Below are 19,041 nucleotides of genomic sequence, written 5' to 3'. Positions count from 1 at the left end.
GAAAATTCAGGATTCTGGCATGAAAAATTTTAATAGTGTTATTCAAACTTTTAAAAACAGAAATTAGATTTACCTGCATGAACTGAATCCTCCTGCCATTTAAGTCAATAGCAAAACTCTGCCTGAGCAGGCCTATACCATATTGTAGTAGCTGTAGCTTAGTGCCCTCACTAGGAGTTAAGGCTGCTCAACAGCTTGCAGGATCAGGCCCCCAAAAGCTTTTCAAATCTAGTTACAACGGCAGTTTTAAGAAATTGCACTTGTTTAAAACAATGCTTCATCAATTAATCATTTAACTCATTGTAAACTGTGCTAATAAATGTCTCCAACTGAAAGTACTTCTAATAGCTTATCAGTGCACTGTACACACACATAATTAATAAGAAAATAGCCTCAGTGCCAAAGAATTTACAATCCGCACAAATGTCTCCATAGTTTTTATGTCAGTCCTCACAGTATAATCTTGGGGGAAGATATGAAATTACAGTTATTCCTCTGTAATTTGCATTGCTGAGAAGAGCCACTGCATGCTCCAGAATGTCGCAGGTTAGTGCTTAAATGCAATAAGGAAAAGGTAATGCATCACAGAACATATTATTATGATTCTATATGCAATCACATAGCTCTGTATACCTCTTAACCAATAATTAAATAATGATCAGTTCCAGCCTGTGACACTTAGACTGTAACTGCTGGGCATCAGCATCTTCCTGAGTAAAGATGAAGATTAAATATCATTTGGCAGGGTAAGACAGTAAAGAAAGGGTGGGGAACTGGGAATGGATGAAGGATACAACAAATGTGCTTACTGTTACTTACATATCTGCTTTGTGTGTTTGTTTATTTTCTTCTTGATTTGACTGGCAGGTGTTCTCTAGTTTTATCAGTAATGAAATCTTAGTATTGTAGACTATTCCAGCACACTTTAGTTATTGTTGTTGTTTTAACAGAGAGGTTTTATTTATTTGTTTTTGCACTAGTGAAAGATACTGTATCTTTAAAGACATCTTACAAAATATGTTACCAGCCCAGGTACTTGCTTTCTTTTATGATGCTATAAAAAACTGAAATGTATTTCCCCTGCACATCAAAATATTTATTTCCCCAGGGGAATGAGAGAGTAGAATTTTCAAAGGCTGCTCTGATATTAATGTTTTTTTTTAAATCTGATCTTTCTATACTTCTGCTGAATTTTGCTTTTCCCTAAGAATTGATTCCCGTACTTAATAGTTGTCAATGCAGAGTGTGTTGTCAGAAGTTGAAAGATATTGTCGCATCAAGCCATCAAAAATTCCACTAAACTTTTAGTTTGAATTATGCATGTAATATTAACCTCTCTCTTGGCATTCCTCTCCTTTTCCCTTCTCCACCACACATTTTCGAATAAGTAATTCCTAATGTTGTACCTGAGTGTAGCTATTTTATATTTGAGTAGTTTTGCTTTGACACGTTGACATGACTTCAGGAGACAATTGGTATCTCCTAATTAAAGTTGAAAACAATTTCCATTTTAACTCCCTTTTTAGATTTGTATCTTTTTGAAAAATCAAACTTGGGGGCTGATATTTTCTGGTCTGTTCTTGAAGGTAATTCTTTTGCTTTATGAAGACACAAGAAAAAAACACTTTACTTTTTTAATTTGTAAACATGGCTACAGCAACTAAAATTTGAAAATTTGCATATGGACAGAACCCTTGGTGATGTGCAGTGGTTTCCATAAGTTTGGAACGGGAAACAGTTTTGATCAAACAAATTTAGGAAAGTTTGTAAATTATGCAGTGAGCATGCATTCAAACATTTTAGAGCTAAAAGTTTCCTTCTTTTATCCCTAATGGAGGAGAGTATCATGCAGCCCACCACCGAGATACACTCATCCTGTGGTACTATTTATGATTTCTGTGTACCTTTTCTCCTGGAACCAAACTGCAGTATGTTCCACTTCTGGCACAATAGAAAGCCAGAAATGTCAAAGAATCCCATTCAGGTATCATCCTTCATTATTGCCTGATAGAGAAGTGAAAGTAATCAGCAAAGCTGGCAAGTTTTGTGTGTCCAAGAACCAAGACTGGTGATGGAAGAAAAATGTTTGGGTGATGCCTGTGGAGCCTTTTTGAGTTTCAAAAAAGCATCCTTTGACATGAATTTTGAAAGAAGGAATGTCTTCCATTGGTACCAGAATAGTATTAGAACCCTTACTTAGTCTAGCTAGCTAAAGCCCAAAAGTTCTTAAGCAGTAGTTTTGGCTATGTTGTTAAGGGGGAGGTGGAAGGGGTGTGTGTTCTAAGCTAAATCCCATAAGTTGCATAAGTTCATTATATTTGAAGTGCTTGTGTAACAAGCATAAAGCATAGAGACACTGCTGCGATAATTGCAAAGCTCTAATCACAAATTATACTAAGCTGCACTGTTTTTTTAAATTATAAAGTACTATTTAGTGCGCATTATTACTTTTCTCAAACAAGGACCTGATTCTGCAAATACTCCTAATGAATGGACTGGGACTATTCATTTGATATTATGTATTGTTTTTTATAATTATTAAAAAGTACTGATACTAAGTTCTGTTTTAAATGAAGTATTGGAAACTGAAGAATAGCTTAAGGAGGTAAAAAAAATATTTGGGGGAAATTCAGGCTTGACAACATGTATGCCAAGTTTCAGACTGATTTGATTTGAAACGGCCAAGATATGAAACCATAAAAAATGTGAGTAAATAATTTGCATATCAAGGGATGTTATGCAATTACATGGTTTCAATATGGTTCCTATTCATAGAAAACAGTTAGAAAAAGTGATCTACTGCACATGCTCAGTGACTAATTACAAACTTTCATAGTTTAATTGTATAAAATTATTTCCCCTCAAAATAATAAACCACGTGGATGTCTCGCTGCTAGTCAAATTTGAAGATGTTTTTCTTTTTTCTAAAACTAAGCCTTTGCAGCCCTAGATTTGTCAAAATGTTTCTAAAAACCTGAGGGTTTTTTTTTTCATGTTTGGCCAGTCTCCATATTATAAACAGCTGAACTGATTTAAATAAAGTTTTCAGTACAAAAAAATAGCCACATCTGGGCTGACAAACCTGTGTGCCAAGTTTCAGCCCTATGTGATTTGAGACAACCGAGATATTAAACACCCAAATCTAGGAACTGGAATGGAAACAGTGACGGACTCCTAACTATAGTGGTCCCCTCAGGATTTGTGATTACTATATAACGCTTATAAGGATACAGACAATTGAAGATTGATTGAGTAGACACTATTTTAGTTATTTAGACCCTTTGGATTTATTCTCCCGAGAATGTACAGGACATTTACATGGATAACTCCAATTAGTATTCGTGGCATTGTTTGAAGAATTAGACCATTTTGTCTGTAGTTCAAACCCTATGATTGGTTATGTCATTATCATTTTCCTGGGCTGCTGTTGTGACACTGTTGTGGCTATGATAGCATATGTGTTCATATGAAGGAAAGGCCAAAACAGTCTAACAACACATTTCTGTTAATTGCTGCCATAGGCCCATACTCACCAAGGCACTTGAGCACATGCATAAGTCATATTTAAGTCAGATGGCCATAGGGATTTACATAAGTGCTTTGCTGAAGAGGGATAAACTTAAGTATGTGCTTTGCTGACCTGGGACCATAATGACTGCTCCTTAACAAAGGACGTAGAACAATTTGCCGTCATCACTGGAAGTTACTAGCGAACACGAAGGTTGTATATTAAAAACTAGGCTGACTCAAGCCATAAAAACACATATGGGTTAAAAACAAAAGTTACACAAAATAAATGTTTTTGATAATCTCTGCTGGACTTCAGCCTTCGTAAAAGTTTAAATACAAAAGCAACTATCTGGAGAGCACAAAAAGGATACTTTTATATTTTCTTTGTTAAAAGACTGGTTTCATTAGGAGACGAAAACTACATAACCATGTTTTTAAGGTAAACAAATACATATTTATAAAAATAGCTGCCTTGGTTTCTTACAAGACGTGAGCATGATACCTTGGTTATACTTTGAGATGAAGGATGTCTTGTGGTTAATAAACAGAACTGGAGTCAGGAGTTTTGATTCTGCCACAATCTTCGTAAGTGACCTCATAAAAGTCAATTTAAAATTTGTGTGTGTCTGCTTCACAATTGGTATTAAAAAAAGAGATAATTTTTTTTTACCTACTTTGTGGGAATGTTATGAGGGTTAATTCATTAATGCTCCTAAAGCATATTGAGAGCCTCAGATGGAAGGAGGATTATCTCTGATTATCTTACTGTGAACTGAAAGTGACATAGAAATAAGATGTTAAAAAAATAAGTTAAATGAATTAAAGGCAGTAACTGGAATTTTCAAATCAATGCAGGGAATGTATCCACATATCTTCAATTAATTATAGTGGATGATGTCTAGCTGAATCCCCTGTATTGCTTTGAAAATCTCAAAAAGTATTTTTTAAAAATGTATTTACCAAGTCAGCAGAGATATAACTTTTGTGATTCTGTTTTCTATAGTTTTGGGGACTTATTCAAAACTAAGCACTATCTTATATTGTTGGAATTAATGGACAGCCTTGACAGGACCTTCCTTCTTTATTAATATTAATTAAAATTATTCTTTTGAGCAATGCTGTGCTACAATAATGTCATAGAGCCTAACAAAGGGTGGAGTGTAAATATTCCATGAGTTCTGTGCACCTTTGGTTCCACCATTAATATATGTGAGAAAGCTATTTGGACATGCTACAGCCTGGGTTACCTTGTCATAATTTTATATATATTATGTCTTCCATTACCTTGTTAGAGGGCATTTTGCTGCATGCAGCCATTAGGCACAGGGCAGTGAAAAGGGTGGATAGAATCTCTCAAATTAATACTCCACCTTCTTTAACACACCACAGCAAGAACTCATACTCTCATGAAGGAAAAACTAGGAATAATACAGTGGTTCCACGACAGAATCTGCAACCTGGCCATATAAAGTTGTTTTGATGTAGAAACCTTCATACGGACCAAATTGGAGTTAGTTTAGTGAAACTTTTATTACACCCTAAGGAAAATAATTCGGCAGGCAGGTGAAGTTTGGCTAAGATAAGCTGGCTGGGTAGCCACAAAAGAAATGAGACGCAGTTATTTACTTATTAGTTAAACATGCATTCCCAACATGGATTACGTTTAACAAATGCACTAAATTGAGCATTTGCTGAATTCTGTCATATACAGTTTGGACTTGTAGCATCTAGATTTAGAAAAAGCTGATTCTGATTTAGGGGAAGGAGTAAGGGGATGATGTGAGAGAGTGAAAGAGAGATTATCTCGATAACCATCTAGATTTGATTATATCACCTTAAAGTAGCACAATCTGCTATACTAACAAAATTGTGTTCTTGATTTAAAAGAGCAATTGTTCGCCTGACTTTGTGCTCACTAAAAACATTTCCCCAATCTTGTTAAATTATTGCACTCATTTCAGATTTTTATAGCTGTGCAGTTTACCGGCCCTCGTTTCTTTACGTTTCATTCATTTTCCTTGTATTGATGATTAATGGAGGATGTCGAACGTTAGAGTGAGCCGGCATCAGCAAATGCAAGATCATAATTAGTTTAGCTGACGAGGGCCTCTGATAGCACTTGCATCTGGATGGAAAAATTACCCTATAGGGAACTGGCTGCTCACCAGGTCTTTTTAGTGATACATTGTGAAACACCCGATGAATCAAATGCCCTTTCAATGCCAAGAAAGTGTTCCAGTCTTGAAGCCAAAATTATGTCTGCAGAAAGCTTTCCATTTGAAATGTATCAGAGTACAATTATAACCATTGTATTTTTTTGGCATGAATACCACTCTTCCACAGTATGGATTAAAGTTAAATAAATTACTTAAATTTTATGAAACCCTGAAATTCTGAGTTATAGTATTAGTAATTTTTAATTTATAATGAAATTAGTTTTCACCCAGACTATTCTCCCCTTATACCAACCCATTCTTATCTGAGATGAAGACTTCTTATTAAATTCTTTTCTTTGCAAGTGGGTAGCAGAGCTGAAATTCAGATTTCTTTTTCAGCTAAAGAATTCCATTTCCTGCTTGTTAGTATTTGTGCCCACAAACACAGTCTTACTTTTGTTTAAATGAGAAGTTTAATGAAATCATTATTTCATAGAAAAAAAGTAACAAGCAATACTCATAAACGTGTCTATTTCTAAATATTCTTGGATCATTATTAAAGGTGATGAATGCAGAGCTCAGCCTGGTTAAAAATCAAATTGTATTTGGAGGAACTGTTCCGTGTCTTTCTTTGCCTGACATAAAATAAATAAAATAAATAATCATAAAATAAATCAATCAATCCATTGATGAGACCGTGTTGTCTGGGTTTCAGATGAAGTTCAAAAGATGTCTCATTAGTATCACTGTATTCTTTTTTGTTGGCAGAGGTTACTCCTGCTTCTCAGTTGGCTGTGGGAAATATGTGGCAGTATATGTAGATTTTAGAATTAAATGGGAAAGACTGTAATTGAAAGTTATGCATTCTGTTAATGAAGTATAAGCTCAGTTACAGGAACTGGTACGAACAGATGCAAACTGGAATTAATTGGAAATGATGTATTTTTAGACTTGTTGCTGATCGCACTTTGAAATAAAGCAAACCAAAAAATGATTTGCAATGGAAGTACAGTGAACAAAACGGCAAAACTTTGCAGAGTGTTCTCTGTCAGTTTCAAAAGAGTGTATTTCAGAATTCAGTATTTAGAAACCAACATTAAAGTCACAGAACCTAAAGTTCAAAAAGTTAAAGCTGTTATTTTGAAAAGGCTTTGGTGTTTCACACACCTCATCCATCACTGTAGGGTTAATTATAATGAAAATCAGTGGTGCCTATTAAGCACAATTGAACCTGACCTCATTATGGGAAGTGTGGTTTTATACTGTCATTGTTGCCAGTCAAGAGACAAAACTCCTGTGTTGATTTGTCCTAACTCCACAGATCATGTGACTCACCTTTGACCTATCTTTTTTTTTCTTCCTGTTTCAGAGACGTAGAGGCTCAGGAGTTTTTTGTGCCAATTGCCTGACCACAAAGACCTCTCTCTGGCGAAAGAATGCAAATGGTGGATATGTATGCAATGCGTGTGGCCTCTATCAGAAGCTTCATTCGGTAGGAAGAACTTACTAGTTTGTTCAGGAAAAAGGTTTATACAGCTAAACTGAAGCTGGGCTGCTGTGGTCTTGTCTGGTTGTATGATTACTACCACTCCCTGGCCTGCAGTTAATTTCCTAACAGGGTTTTTTTCAATATGGTCACTTTGGGATCAGATGTGATTCATTATGAAACAAGCTGGGATGCTGTGGAGAGACATGTTTGAGATCACCAGTGATGCATTTAATTATTTTGATACAGAATAAGGAAAAATGGTTTCCTTTCTGGGAATTTCATTTAAAGACATGCAGTATGTTGTAACAAAAGCTCTCCAAATTGAATAAAGCTCATATTTATGTAGGAGTCCAGAAAAAAAGTTCCTAAAATTAGAAGTCAGAAATAAAAACATTGCTTCTTGCCTATATAATTCTATTTTTCTCTTTTCCCCCTTCCCTTCTTTTAATAAATATCTTAAAGTTGTATTGATTTATTTTCCTTATATACAGAGCCCAAATATGTGTGATGCTTATAATCTACTGCAAATACTGAGAGCCCTCAACTTTCTTTGAAGCTGCTCAACTGAAGGCATTCAGTACTTTGCAGGAGTAAAATTCAGCATTTTTTTAGACTGGGCATGAAGTAAGTAATAATAATATCATCACTGGTTATCTATGTTGCTTCTCATTTTTCAAATATTGGGCTCGATCCTGAAAGGTGCTGAGCACTCTGGTGCTGATTCAGCAAAGCCATGCTTAAGTGCTTTTTTGGATTGGGGCCCAAGTATTCAGAATTTTCAGGGATGGAGCCCAACTGTCAAATATGAGTTTTTATGAATTCTGCTACTAACTTTAATGGAATTACTTGGGAGAGGAAGGTGAGCAGAATTGGGCCCATTAACTAATTACCCACCTCACAGGGATGTTGCAATGATTAATTATCGTTGTTCTACAGACAGGGAAATGAAGGTAAAGAGTTTGGGACTTTGCCAAGGCAATGTGTGAAGTTAGGCTCAGAGCCAAGATTAGAAATTTTCAAAAACACCCTCTTTTGAAAGTGACTTAGAATCTTAAGATCCATTGAATTTCAGTTCTTCTTTGACATTTAAGTGCCTAAGTCACTTTGAAAATGGGACACAGGTGCTTTTGGAAATCTTATCCCCAGTCCCGTGTACAAGCCATCAGACATTACTGCTTACTCAAGTCCCACTGCAGCTGTTTTGTGGAAAATATTTTTTTTACAATATTCTAATTGCAGCCTGACCAGCAATCTAAAATGTCAACTTTAATTGCTAAATGCTGTCATTTGGGGATAAGTAGAACAGTTTTTAGATACAAAACAACCCAACCAGTCAAACAATATCATCTTGGGACAAGCTGGACTGAAATGCAACTAATGATCTGTGGTTACCATGTTGGATGGAGCTGTCTGAATACAACATCCTCATGGAGTTCTCCTCAAGTTCCAAATATGTTTTCTGTTTTAAAGAAAATTCATGCCTTGTGAATGTGCTAAAGAGATTTTGAAGGGAAAGACAATTCTGCATTTGAACACTGATCTGATATTTAGATTTGACCGTTTTTTGTGTTTTCTGTAAAAATATCTCATTTTCATTATTAAAAATAAATGATATCCTTTGGTATTTTACCATAACTGTCAGTACAACCTAGTGAATAGATCAGAGTTACAAGAATCAGTTTTTAGATAAAAAGACCTCATACAATCCCCATGACCCATATAAAAATGTGTGCTGCCAACAGTACTAATTGGTAGTAAGTTATAAACCCTTTATTTATTAGAATATTGCTTGTGGAAAGATAACACTACTTTTTTAGCTCCATTGTTCAAGCATAGCAATAAGCTGCTGTTTAATGGGCACTGACATTAAAGCTTTTAATTGAACTTTGGCCAATCAAAGGCCAAAAAAGTAATTAAACTTCCACTCTGCCAGGATATGATAACTAAGCAACTACAGTGTAAACTGACTTCATTTAAGAAATAATTTAAATAAGAAAATAATTCTTTTGAGATAATTTCTTAAACATTATTAAATGTACAAAATACAGGATCTTGTGACTTTCTTTTGACAAAAAATGCATGAACCTGGTGAAATACAGTTTTCTATATGAATCTCTTCATTAAAGATAAGCATCTAATTGATTTTTCGGTTCAGAGGCTGAACCAAAAATCTGAAAAAAATTGTTTTGGGTTGACTGAAAATGGGATTTTCTTGGTTTTCCTCGCTAAAATGAAAACACAAAAATTTAAAATTTGGTCAAACAAAGCATTTTGTTCGACCAAAATTTTTTTTTCTTTTTCTTTTGTTTCACTTTTGGGTGCTCTTTATGCTTTTATTTGTTCCATTTGTTTGTTGTTTGCTTAGTGGATTTATTTGGTTTTTTTTGTTTTTGTTTTTAAAAATAAACCTAGATATATTTCTTAAATGGCATTTAAGAATGAAAAGTCAAATGTTTCATTTTGAAAATGTCGAAAAATAAACGTTTTGACAAAAATAATTTTTGATTAAAAATATTCACTAGATTTGACTTGAATTCACAAATAGTTTTGGTCAAGCTGAAACTGCATTTTTTGGCAAATAAACTGGGAAAATGTCACCTAGTTCTATTCCACATACAAAATGGAGGTTGAATTTACTTTTGTGATTATTATAGGAAAATCAAACATTACTCAGATTGTTTGTAAAAGAAGACTAGGATAATGTTATTGTTAAATAAGAGCCCAATCCTGTAGGCACTTATATATGTGAGTAAAGTGAGATATGTATGTAAGCAAACCCATTAAATTAAACAATATTATATTTGTGAGTAAAATTACTCACATTTGCAAGCTCTGAACTTTTAATCACCAAACTCTGATTAGATGCTTAATATCTACGTGTACAGTGATTACCATTATAATGTCAGTATTTGCTACTGGTAATCATACAGTTGTAAATAAGATACTATGATACTCTGTATTAAAAAATGACAGATAAGTCTGATATCTCAGATAGAGTTGTCTGAATAAATAATTATTTGATTTGGTGTCCAAACTGGAAAAAAAATATTTTGGTAGACCCAAAATGAATTCTTTTGTCCTTTTTGGCAAATTGAAACCTCCAAAACAATTCATTTCAGGTCAAAGGAAACATTTTGTTCATTAGATTGGGAGGGAGGGAGGTTACCTTTTCAAAACAGAAAATTGAAATAAAATTCAAGACAAATAATTGTTTGCATTAAAAAATTGAAAGATTTTGTTTAAAAATGTTAAAACAAAACATTTTGATTTTTTTTCAGATTTTTCTTTGGGGGGGGGAAGAGGGAGTTTGATTGAAACAATTTGTCAAGTTCGAAAAGAGTTTTTGTCAACCCGAGGCTATATTTTTTGGCAAAAACAGTTCAGTGTTGGGTAAAATTTGTTGGCGAATTCTCAAATACCACTTGTTAGTAGCGACTGGCAAAGGTTTGTGTTTTAGTGTCTTTTCCTGTGGTTCACATTAGTACTTCTATGATACTCTTGATTAATTTGTAATTATTTTTAAGAAATGGTATGGTGCACATTGTTGCTCATTTTAATCAAAATCTCACAAATTCATCATGGTCCCTACAAATAAACACAATCATTTTACCATGTGTAGTCATTTTCAGCTGGTCAATTTTAAAAACATTTTTATTGATGAAAATTGTATCTAGCTCACTACAAACGTGGTGTGTTCAAGAATATACACAGTGCGCAGATTTGTAAACACGAAAAAGTGGATCTCTTTCCTAAGTGTCTCTATTCTCAAAACACCAGAATTTTGGCTTTTGCCATGAATTACATTGTATTTTTATACATTTTCCATCACTCTAATCTTAATCAGCCTTGGGTGACATGACCTACCTCAACAGTTCTTACTCAGGTCAAATCGGATCCCCAGACAGATTCAGTGGGAGTTGCACTGGAGTAAGAACTTCAATATCAGACTCACTTCCTTTTAGCATAGTCAGGTCACATCAATTTCACATCATATTGAACAGCTAAGAGGTCTAATAATATTCATCGAATAATGTATTCAGTGAATTTTGTGATACTTTTAAAATAAATTAGTCACACATTTTTAATAATTTGACCAACTGTAGAAAGCTGGGCAAATTATTCACAAATCTCATTATCATAATAAAGATATAATATACAAGATGTAATAATATATCTGACAAATCAAAGATTTTTTTAAAATAAAGTATTTGCTATTTTTTTCTATTATTTACCAAATTGAGGGCTCCAGTGTAGTTTAAGAAATGAGATCCCACTTTTCTGTATATCTTGAACAGTCCATAAGTATCGACCATCTGTTTGCTGCCTATTCATGTGAACTATTAAGTTTGTGAGTGACTCTGCTCAAGTGAGTAGTCCGTTTAACTCAGTTGGAGAACAGTCATATGAGTAAAGTAATTCACATGCTTAAGTATTTGCAGGATCAGTCACATATATTAAACACTTGGGTATGTCTACAGTGCAATTAAAGAACGGTGGCTGGTCCAAGCCAGCTGACCCGCGCTTGTGGGAATTGGACTAAGAGGCTGCTTAAAATTGCAGTGTAAATATTTGTGCTAGGACCCTGCAAGGTGGGAGGGTCCTAGAGCTCAGGCTTCAGCCCAAGCCCAAATGTCTACACCATAATTAAACAGCCCCTAAGCCCTAGACCCACGAGCCCAACTCAGCTGGCACAGCCCAGCCACATGTGTTTGATTGCAGTATAGACATACCCTTAATGACATATAACTTTAAAGACCTGCTCCTGCAAGTAGGCTTGTGAACAACTCTTCTCACATGAGTAAAGTCATCTGGGTTAATCATTTGCAGGCTCACACCCTATAATATGACGAGTTAAAATTAATATTTTGTTTAAGCAGTCAAACTGGGTCAGGAATCCATACTGCTAGGAAAATGTAATACAGTGGGTGAATAAGAAGAGTGTCATGTGAGAGAAGAAGCAAAGGTCAACGGCACTGAGCACCCTTTTTACTCCTTTGACATATTCTTAAGATGACCTTATGATGAGAAAAGATCCTGGAGCTAGTATTAGAAAGTATATATTCCTGTTAATGCATGTTTAAATGATTATTAATAATGTAAATTATCCAATTTATGTGCATGATATCTATATTACAGTGTTCCAATTTTCTCTTAAACATAAATTTGTCCACTTTAGACTTGCTGCTATTTCATTGAGATAACTCTGTTTCAGTTGCTGCTCTTTCGCTGAGTTAAAATTTTACTACTTATTAAACGTCTAAATCAAAGTTTTTATTTATTCTGATTTAGATTTTTAATAGAAAGTAACACCTTAACAAGTAGCAGCTGTGGCTAGGATGCAATTAACCATTAGAATGAGGCGACCTTAGGGGAGAAATAGGCGAAAGTGGAGACGAAGGTGGCAAGTCGAGATAGAAAATAGCTCTATAAAAATAATTAAGTCCAACACTGGACTTTTTAATGTTAATTTAAAGTTATCCATGTATAGATATATAAATTTTAACATCTCACATGTAGCACCAGTTGTTCAAAATATTGAATTTAATCAACACTTTAACATGATGTTATGGAGAGGAGAAAAAATCTAAATGCACTTCTGAGTGGGCAGGGCATGGAGCAGTCTGTTGGCCCCCAGCCAACCTAGGATTCTGTGCACATTTGGTTGAGATCAACATCAACTATCAGAATGCCAAACTGAAATGACTTTTAGACTGTTCTTGCTCTTCTTTAATGTCTGCCCAATAGAGTGGCATGTATCATCTTTCAGCACCATCTTTCACCACCTTCTTGCGGAGAGGGCTGACTATGGTCCCTCCCCCTGCTCCTTCTGCTTCTTATAAAAGTGCTTTCAGTGCTCACATAAGAAGTCTCTCATAATAGTTCTCTCTCCACATGCACTGCGTCCTTGGGGCAGACAGCAAACGGATAACTAAGTACTCTCTGTCCTGATGAAGACTTCAGTATTTCCCTCCCTCTGCCTTACTTGATGTGGTTCTGTCTTCCTCCCCTTCCTGAGGTTCCATCATCTTTTTTCCACCTCTCTTGACTTCCCCAACATAATAGTAATAGCAGCAGTAGTAGTAGTAATAATAATAATAATAATAATAATAAGTAATTAATGATAAATACTACCTAACTCTTATACAGAACTTGTCATCAGGGAGAGTTGAGAGCACTGAGCACATATTGGGTTGGGCACTTAATGACTGTTTAAGTAAACAAATACAGTATGTTAAGTGATATGAGATGGAAGATTTAATGTGGTAACAATAGACATCAGTTGATAGCTTTATTATTAAAATAAAGAGTTTGCCTCCAGTGTTTTAGCTGACCTTGTTTACTGGTAGAAGTAGACATTCCCTAAAGCTTTCCTGTAATGTGGGTCTAAACTCAAGTACAACTTAGATTTGCATGAACGTTGTCACTAAGACTTATTTAATGTGTTTCTTTTATTTATTATGTATGTGTTCCATGCAGACTCCCAGGCCTTTAAACATCATTAAGCAGAACAATGGTGAGCAGATCATTAGGAGACGAACGAGAAAGCGCCTTAACCCAGAGGCACTTCAGGCTGAGCAGCTAAGCAAACATCAGAGGGGTAGCGGTGAGGAACAAGTCAATGGAAGTCCATTAGAGAGGAGGTCAGATGATCACTTAACTGAAGGTCACCAGAGAGAAATTCAGCTTCCCAGCCTGAGTAAATATGAGGCCCAGGGTTCATTGACTAAAAGCCATTCTTCTCAGCAGCCAATATTGGTCAGTCAAACTCTGGATATTCACAAAAGGATGCAACCTTTGCACATTCAGATAAAAAGTCCTCAGGAAAGTTCTGGAGACCCAGGAAATAGTTCATCAATATCAGAAGGGAAAGGAAGTTCAGAGAGAGGCAGCCCGATAGAAAAATACATGAGACCTGCGAAGCACCCAAATTATTCACCACCTGGAAGCCCCATTGAAAAATACCAGTACCCACTCTTTGGACTTCCATTTGTACACAATGACTTTCAGAGTGAAGCTGATTGGCTGAGATTCTGGAGTAAATATAAGCTGTCTGTTCCTGGGAATCCACACTACTTGAGTCATGTGCCTGGCCTACCAAATCCTTGCCAAAACTATGTGCCTTATCCCACCTTTAATCTGCCTCCTCATTTTTCAGCTGTCGGATCAGACAATGACATTCCTCTAGATTTGGCGATAAAGCATTCCAGACCTGGGCCAACTGCAAATGGTGCCTCCAAGGAGAAAAGTAAGGCACCACCAAATGTAAAAAATGAAGGTCCCTTGAATGTACTAAAAATAGAGAAAGTTGATAGAAGTACTCAAGACGAACTTTCAACCAAGTGTGCGCACTGTGGCATTGTCTTTCTGGATGAAGTGATGTATGCTTTGCATATGAGTTGCCATGGCGACAGTGGACCTTTCCAGTGCAGCATATGCCAGTATCTTTGCACGGACAAATATGACTTTACAACTCACATCCAGAGGGGCCTACACAGGAACAATGCACAAGCTGAAAAGAATGGAAAACCTAAAGAGTAAAACCTTAGCACTTAGCACAATTAAACAGAAATAGGTTTCCTTGATGGGAATTCAATAGCTTGTAATGTCTTGTGAAGACCTATAAAGCACTTCATATAGAGAGCATGCCTTATCCAATATAAAATACCTTGTTCTTTTCTCTTTTCTTTCGTTTTTTATTTTATTATTATTGTTATTAATGAGAGGGTTACCAAGAAGGAAAAACAAATTGAATGGTGGCTGGAGAGGAAAAAGTATAATCATTTGGTACATGGCTCGCCAAAACTGTCTAGAATTCAATGAATCAGGACAAATATCCGCGGCCATTTTTTTTCCAGGCAACTAAAACTTTTACTATTATGTAACTGGCTAGAATACAAAAATGTATGTTTGTATATATTGCTGGCAGGTGTATAGTGAACAAATGCACACTGTATATAGGAAATAGACTTCTTAAATATACAAATGTCCAGAAGTCATTTGGTATTTTTAATTTGGGCTAATTTCTGCCTTAAAACATGCCTTAGTGTCACCTTGTCCTCAAAGCTTTGGCGTTGGTTTCATCAAGACATTTGTCAGACTCAACCAATTTTTAGCTACCATTTTATCCCTACACCTTTTCTGGCATAGTGTAGACTAAGAAAACCGTTTCGCTCCAATAACTTGTCTTTAATATAGAAGCCACACTCTGGGCTTAAGTTGCATAGAACAAGGTAACCTGCTGTATTTTTTTTTCTGATTAGCTGTACTTTCTGAACCTTGGAATCTAAAGTTACTTCTACATAGACTTAATGTTGGTATATGTACCAGTCAATCTCTTCACTAAACCTATACCAGCTTTTGCTAAGTAGCATTAAATATGTCTTCATAGTACTTTTTAATACTTAAAGCTTTGTAAAAGCTATCCATGAAGGGAAGGCTCCGCAGCATAACTGCTCAGGGAAATAGGGCTAAATAACTAAATATTAAACAATTGGTTAAAGGTGCTGTTGTCAAGCCTCCGTGCTTGCTACAAGAGTGTAAAAGAACTGACTTTAATAATTTTTCATTATAATGTCCCAACCAGTAGTTTATTATTTTGCCACAGGGATGTAGAAGATATTACAAGCTACTGGATGCACTGTCAGATTAACTTATTTCATTAAAGAAGTTGGGAGAACAAATAGAAAAAAAACTTATTTTTCTAGTAAATATTAATGTATTACATTTCAAATAATGGTGCCTGACATATTGAATAATTATTTTCTACCGTGTACATATGCAACAAAGATATTCCATCATGCATTAGAGTCGGCTCTGGCTCTGCCTCGCTGTTTACATTTGCAAATGTAGCAAACAAGGTAATGAAGCAACTATTTCTATTGCAGTAGGTATCTTTTTTTGTGCGTGTGCATTTAAAGTTGTAAACGATAACATGAAATGAATGACATTTGTTCATATTAATGGTATGGAAAAATAAGAAGGAAATGAAAATATTTTTATGCCTACTTAGGAAAAAAAGGGTAGCACTATTCATTCCAAGTACTTTTGTATTCTTAAGCTCTTAACTCACATTGTTATGCTTAAAATGATAAACATATATCCTCTTTTTATTGCTTTGTCTGTGTTTCAAAGGAAACATTTCAGAAATTATTTTGATAAGCGCTGTTTGACTACGCAGCGCTAATGTTTTTATTGCATCCTTTAGTAGCATTGCACTCCATTGTTACAATATTATGCAGTCGCTTTTTTGTTTTGTTTGGGTTTGTTTCTTTTTCTCAGTGCAGGGTCTGAGTTCCTTAAGGTTGACTGGCAGGTATAGTTCAATTGGTTCATGAATGTTTCAGCAACGGAAGTTTAAAATGTCTTTTTAATATTATGATGCCTTTTTTTCCTATTCATGCATTTTATTTTTTAAAATGTTCTATAAAAATATATCCGGCCTAAATCCTTCACTTGAGATTATATGTAAAGGGTCCTATTCCGATCATACTTACATGCCACTTATCTCAAACTTCCATGTAATTGACACTAAAGCACTATAAAAGGCTCTTGCTTTTAACTTACATGAAATTCATCATTCTGCCTTCTAGAAATTGGTGCACTTATGAGACACTTAACCAGGGAAAACTGGGAGGTTGGAGGATGAAATGGAAGGTGATGGGAAATGTCTAGAAGGGGCTGGAGAAAGTATAAAATGGGGAGGAACTGGCCTAAATGTACAGCACTTTGATAGTCTTTTGAAAAAATGTGCCAAGTTAAAGCAGCCCGCAAGAAATTCACCATGCATGAGAAGCACTTGCACAGCTGATCACCGAAGGTCTTGCTGACCTTGGCAGTATTTTACGTGTTACATTTTCACACGGATGAAAAGTTATTGAACAATCCCTCTAATTTGTTAGTCACAAACAGGCTATTGTTCAACCTAAGGCTTGCATTCCTTCCTGCTCCACCCATTTCTTTCACAACAGCCACTTTTACGGTGAGCAGTGTACAGACAATCCCTCCTCAGCATACATGGTTGAATTCTATAACCCTTTAATGGTGATCTAGGTTAGCAAAGGATATTGTGCCACATTCCTCTTTCTCTGTTTTTTTGTTTGTTTTTTGTTTTGTTTTTCTAGATGAATCTTCTGCTTAATGCCAGTGCCAGGAAATGACTGGTTGTGTTGACTATTGTTTTCCAACAATAGTTCTGTTTTTTGTGGACTGAAATGGATTGTTCTCCTCTTGTTATGTCGGGCCCAGTGTGTGTGTCCTTATCAGCTCTTTCAAAAAACTTGTTAGGCTTAAATAGCAGCAGCTGTATTGGCATCTGAAGTGACCGCCTTGAGGTTATTGGCACAATTACTGTGTTGGGTTACTTCCTATAAATCTTAGCACTTCTTGTGGCTTCTATACTTCTGGAAGCTGCATCTTCATGGAAAATATTCTGTAGTGCACACGTTCATCATAAAGATTTGTGCTCAGACCTGTGTTTCATTACGCCTCTTGCTAAACTCAAAGCAGAAGCCAACATGGGGGAAATACCTTCCAGCCAATACACATAGTGAGGTTTGGGCATGAGGAGAGATACGATATTGTAAGTGCAGAGCGCAGGATAGAGCATTAAATGTTAACATTTTACCTATAGAGTACAAATTAAATTTGAAAATGTACCCATTGTTCTCGCCATGACATATTGACGTGTTCTAAAAATTCTGCTTCTAAAGGTAATGACATTTTGTTCTAACCTGTTCTTTTGAAGTAAAAATAGTTTTTTAGGGAAGAAAAAAAAAGCCTGGATTCCCACCCTCCCCACATGGTGATATTAATGAAGAGAAAAATGCAAGTCCTGAAATTTTTTTAAAAAAAAAAGGAAAGAAAGAAAGAAAGACTTAAGTAACAGCTCTTAGTTTGAAGCCTGGGATGGCACAGACCTACTGGCCATAATGCATTTTGTTTCAAATCAATGTACAGCTCCAAAACATTAAGGTCTAAATTTCCAAAACCATCAATGGTTTGAGGCACCTAGGGCCTAAATTTCCAAGAACTCATAAAATCCAATTGCTGTTGTGAGTGCTTATTGTTTCTTAAAATCAGTTTTAACGTGGGCCCCCAAAGTTAGTAGAAACATTTAAAAACATAGGCCAAAATAAGTCTATCTTTAAAATGGCTGAGGAGGAACATTGCCCTTAGTTAAGTAAATCTCACTATTTCTCTCTGATTAAGGATTAATATCCTGTGTAGCACGGTGTTGCAGCAACTCTTGAAAGTTGAACTATTCTAATTAATTGCTGGCCAGACTAATCAGAAGATTTTCAAAGACACAAACGGTAGTTAGGTGCCTAATTCTCATTCACTTTCAGTAGGAGGTAGGTACCTAACTGCCATGTTTACTATGAAAATCTCCCCTTAAATCTTCATAGATATGGTACGCTCAATATCCATAGAGACTGAGGAGGGAAGTTGGAGACTTTTTAGCCATTGTGTCCCCTTCTGCCAGAAATAAATGGGGCCAGCCATTACGAACGGGAATATGGAGAAATCTCTAAAAGATGAGATGGATGAAAAATTCTGTGGGTGTCTTAGATCAGTTGACAGAAAACAAGCTGAAAGGGGGACAGAAGACAAAAGATTGGCACTAAGATAAATAAACAGTGATAAAATGTAGACGCCATGAAATGTGGTGACTCAATTTGGCACCTGCAGATGGTGGGAGGGTCAAAGACAGGCTCAGCAGCCCGTCTTCTGACTGTGCAATATTATTTATTAGACAGAAATACCTGCTTGCCATGTCAGAGGATATATTCTACTATCTGTTTGGGTTCCATGTCAACTATAGCTATTTAAAAATACATCTTTCTTCTGTAGTTATCTTCCTATTGTTGCCTGTGCATTGACTTTTCT

At 35.6% G+C, this 19,041-nt stretch overlaps 1 protein-coding gene across 4 annotated transcripts in view; it reads left to right on the top strand.

Moving 5' to 3' along the window:
* Positions 1-18,051, top strand: part of TRPS1 (transcriptional repressor GATA binding 1) — a 270,081-nt gene extending 252,030 nt beyond the window's left edge. For all 4 annotated transcript variants that reach the window (XM_050940600.1, XM_050940596.1, XM_050940599.1 and 1 more), the window contains 2 exons: positions 7,036-7,158; positions 13,633-18,051. In XM_050940600.1, coding sequence (XP_050796557.1) covers positions 7,036-7,158; positions 13,633-14,694 — 1,185 coding nt within the window. In that variant the 3' untranslated portion in view covers positions 14,695-18,051. The remainder of the gene's footprint in view (positions 1-7,035; positions 7,159-13,632) is intronic.
* The last annotated feature ends 990 nt before the right edge of the window (positions 18,052-19,041 follow it).

Source organism: Gopherus flavomarginatus, chromosome 2, assembly GCF_025201925.1.
Source record: "Gopherus flavomarginatus isolate rGopFla2 chromosome 2, rGopFla2.mat.asm, whole genome shotgun sequence".
Taxonomy (NCBI): Eukaryota; Metazoa; Chordata; order Testudines; family Testudinidae; genus Gopherus; species Gopherus flavomarginatus.
This window is presented reverse-complemented; position numbering and strand designations above follow the sequence as displayed.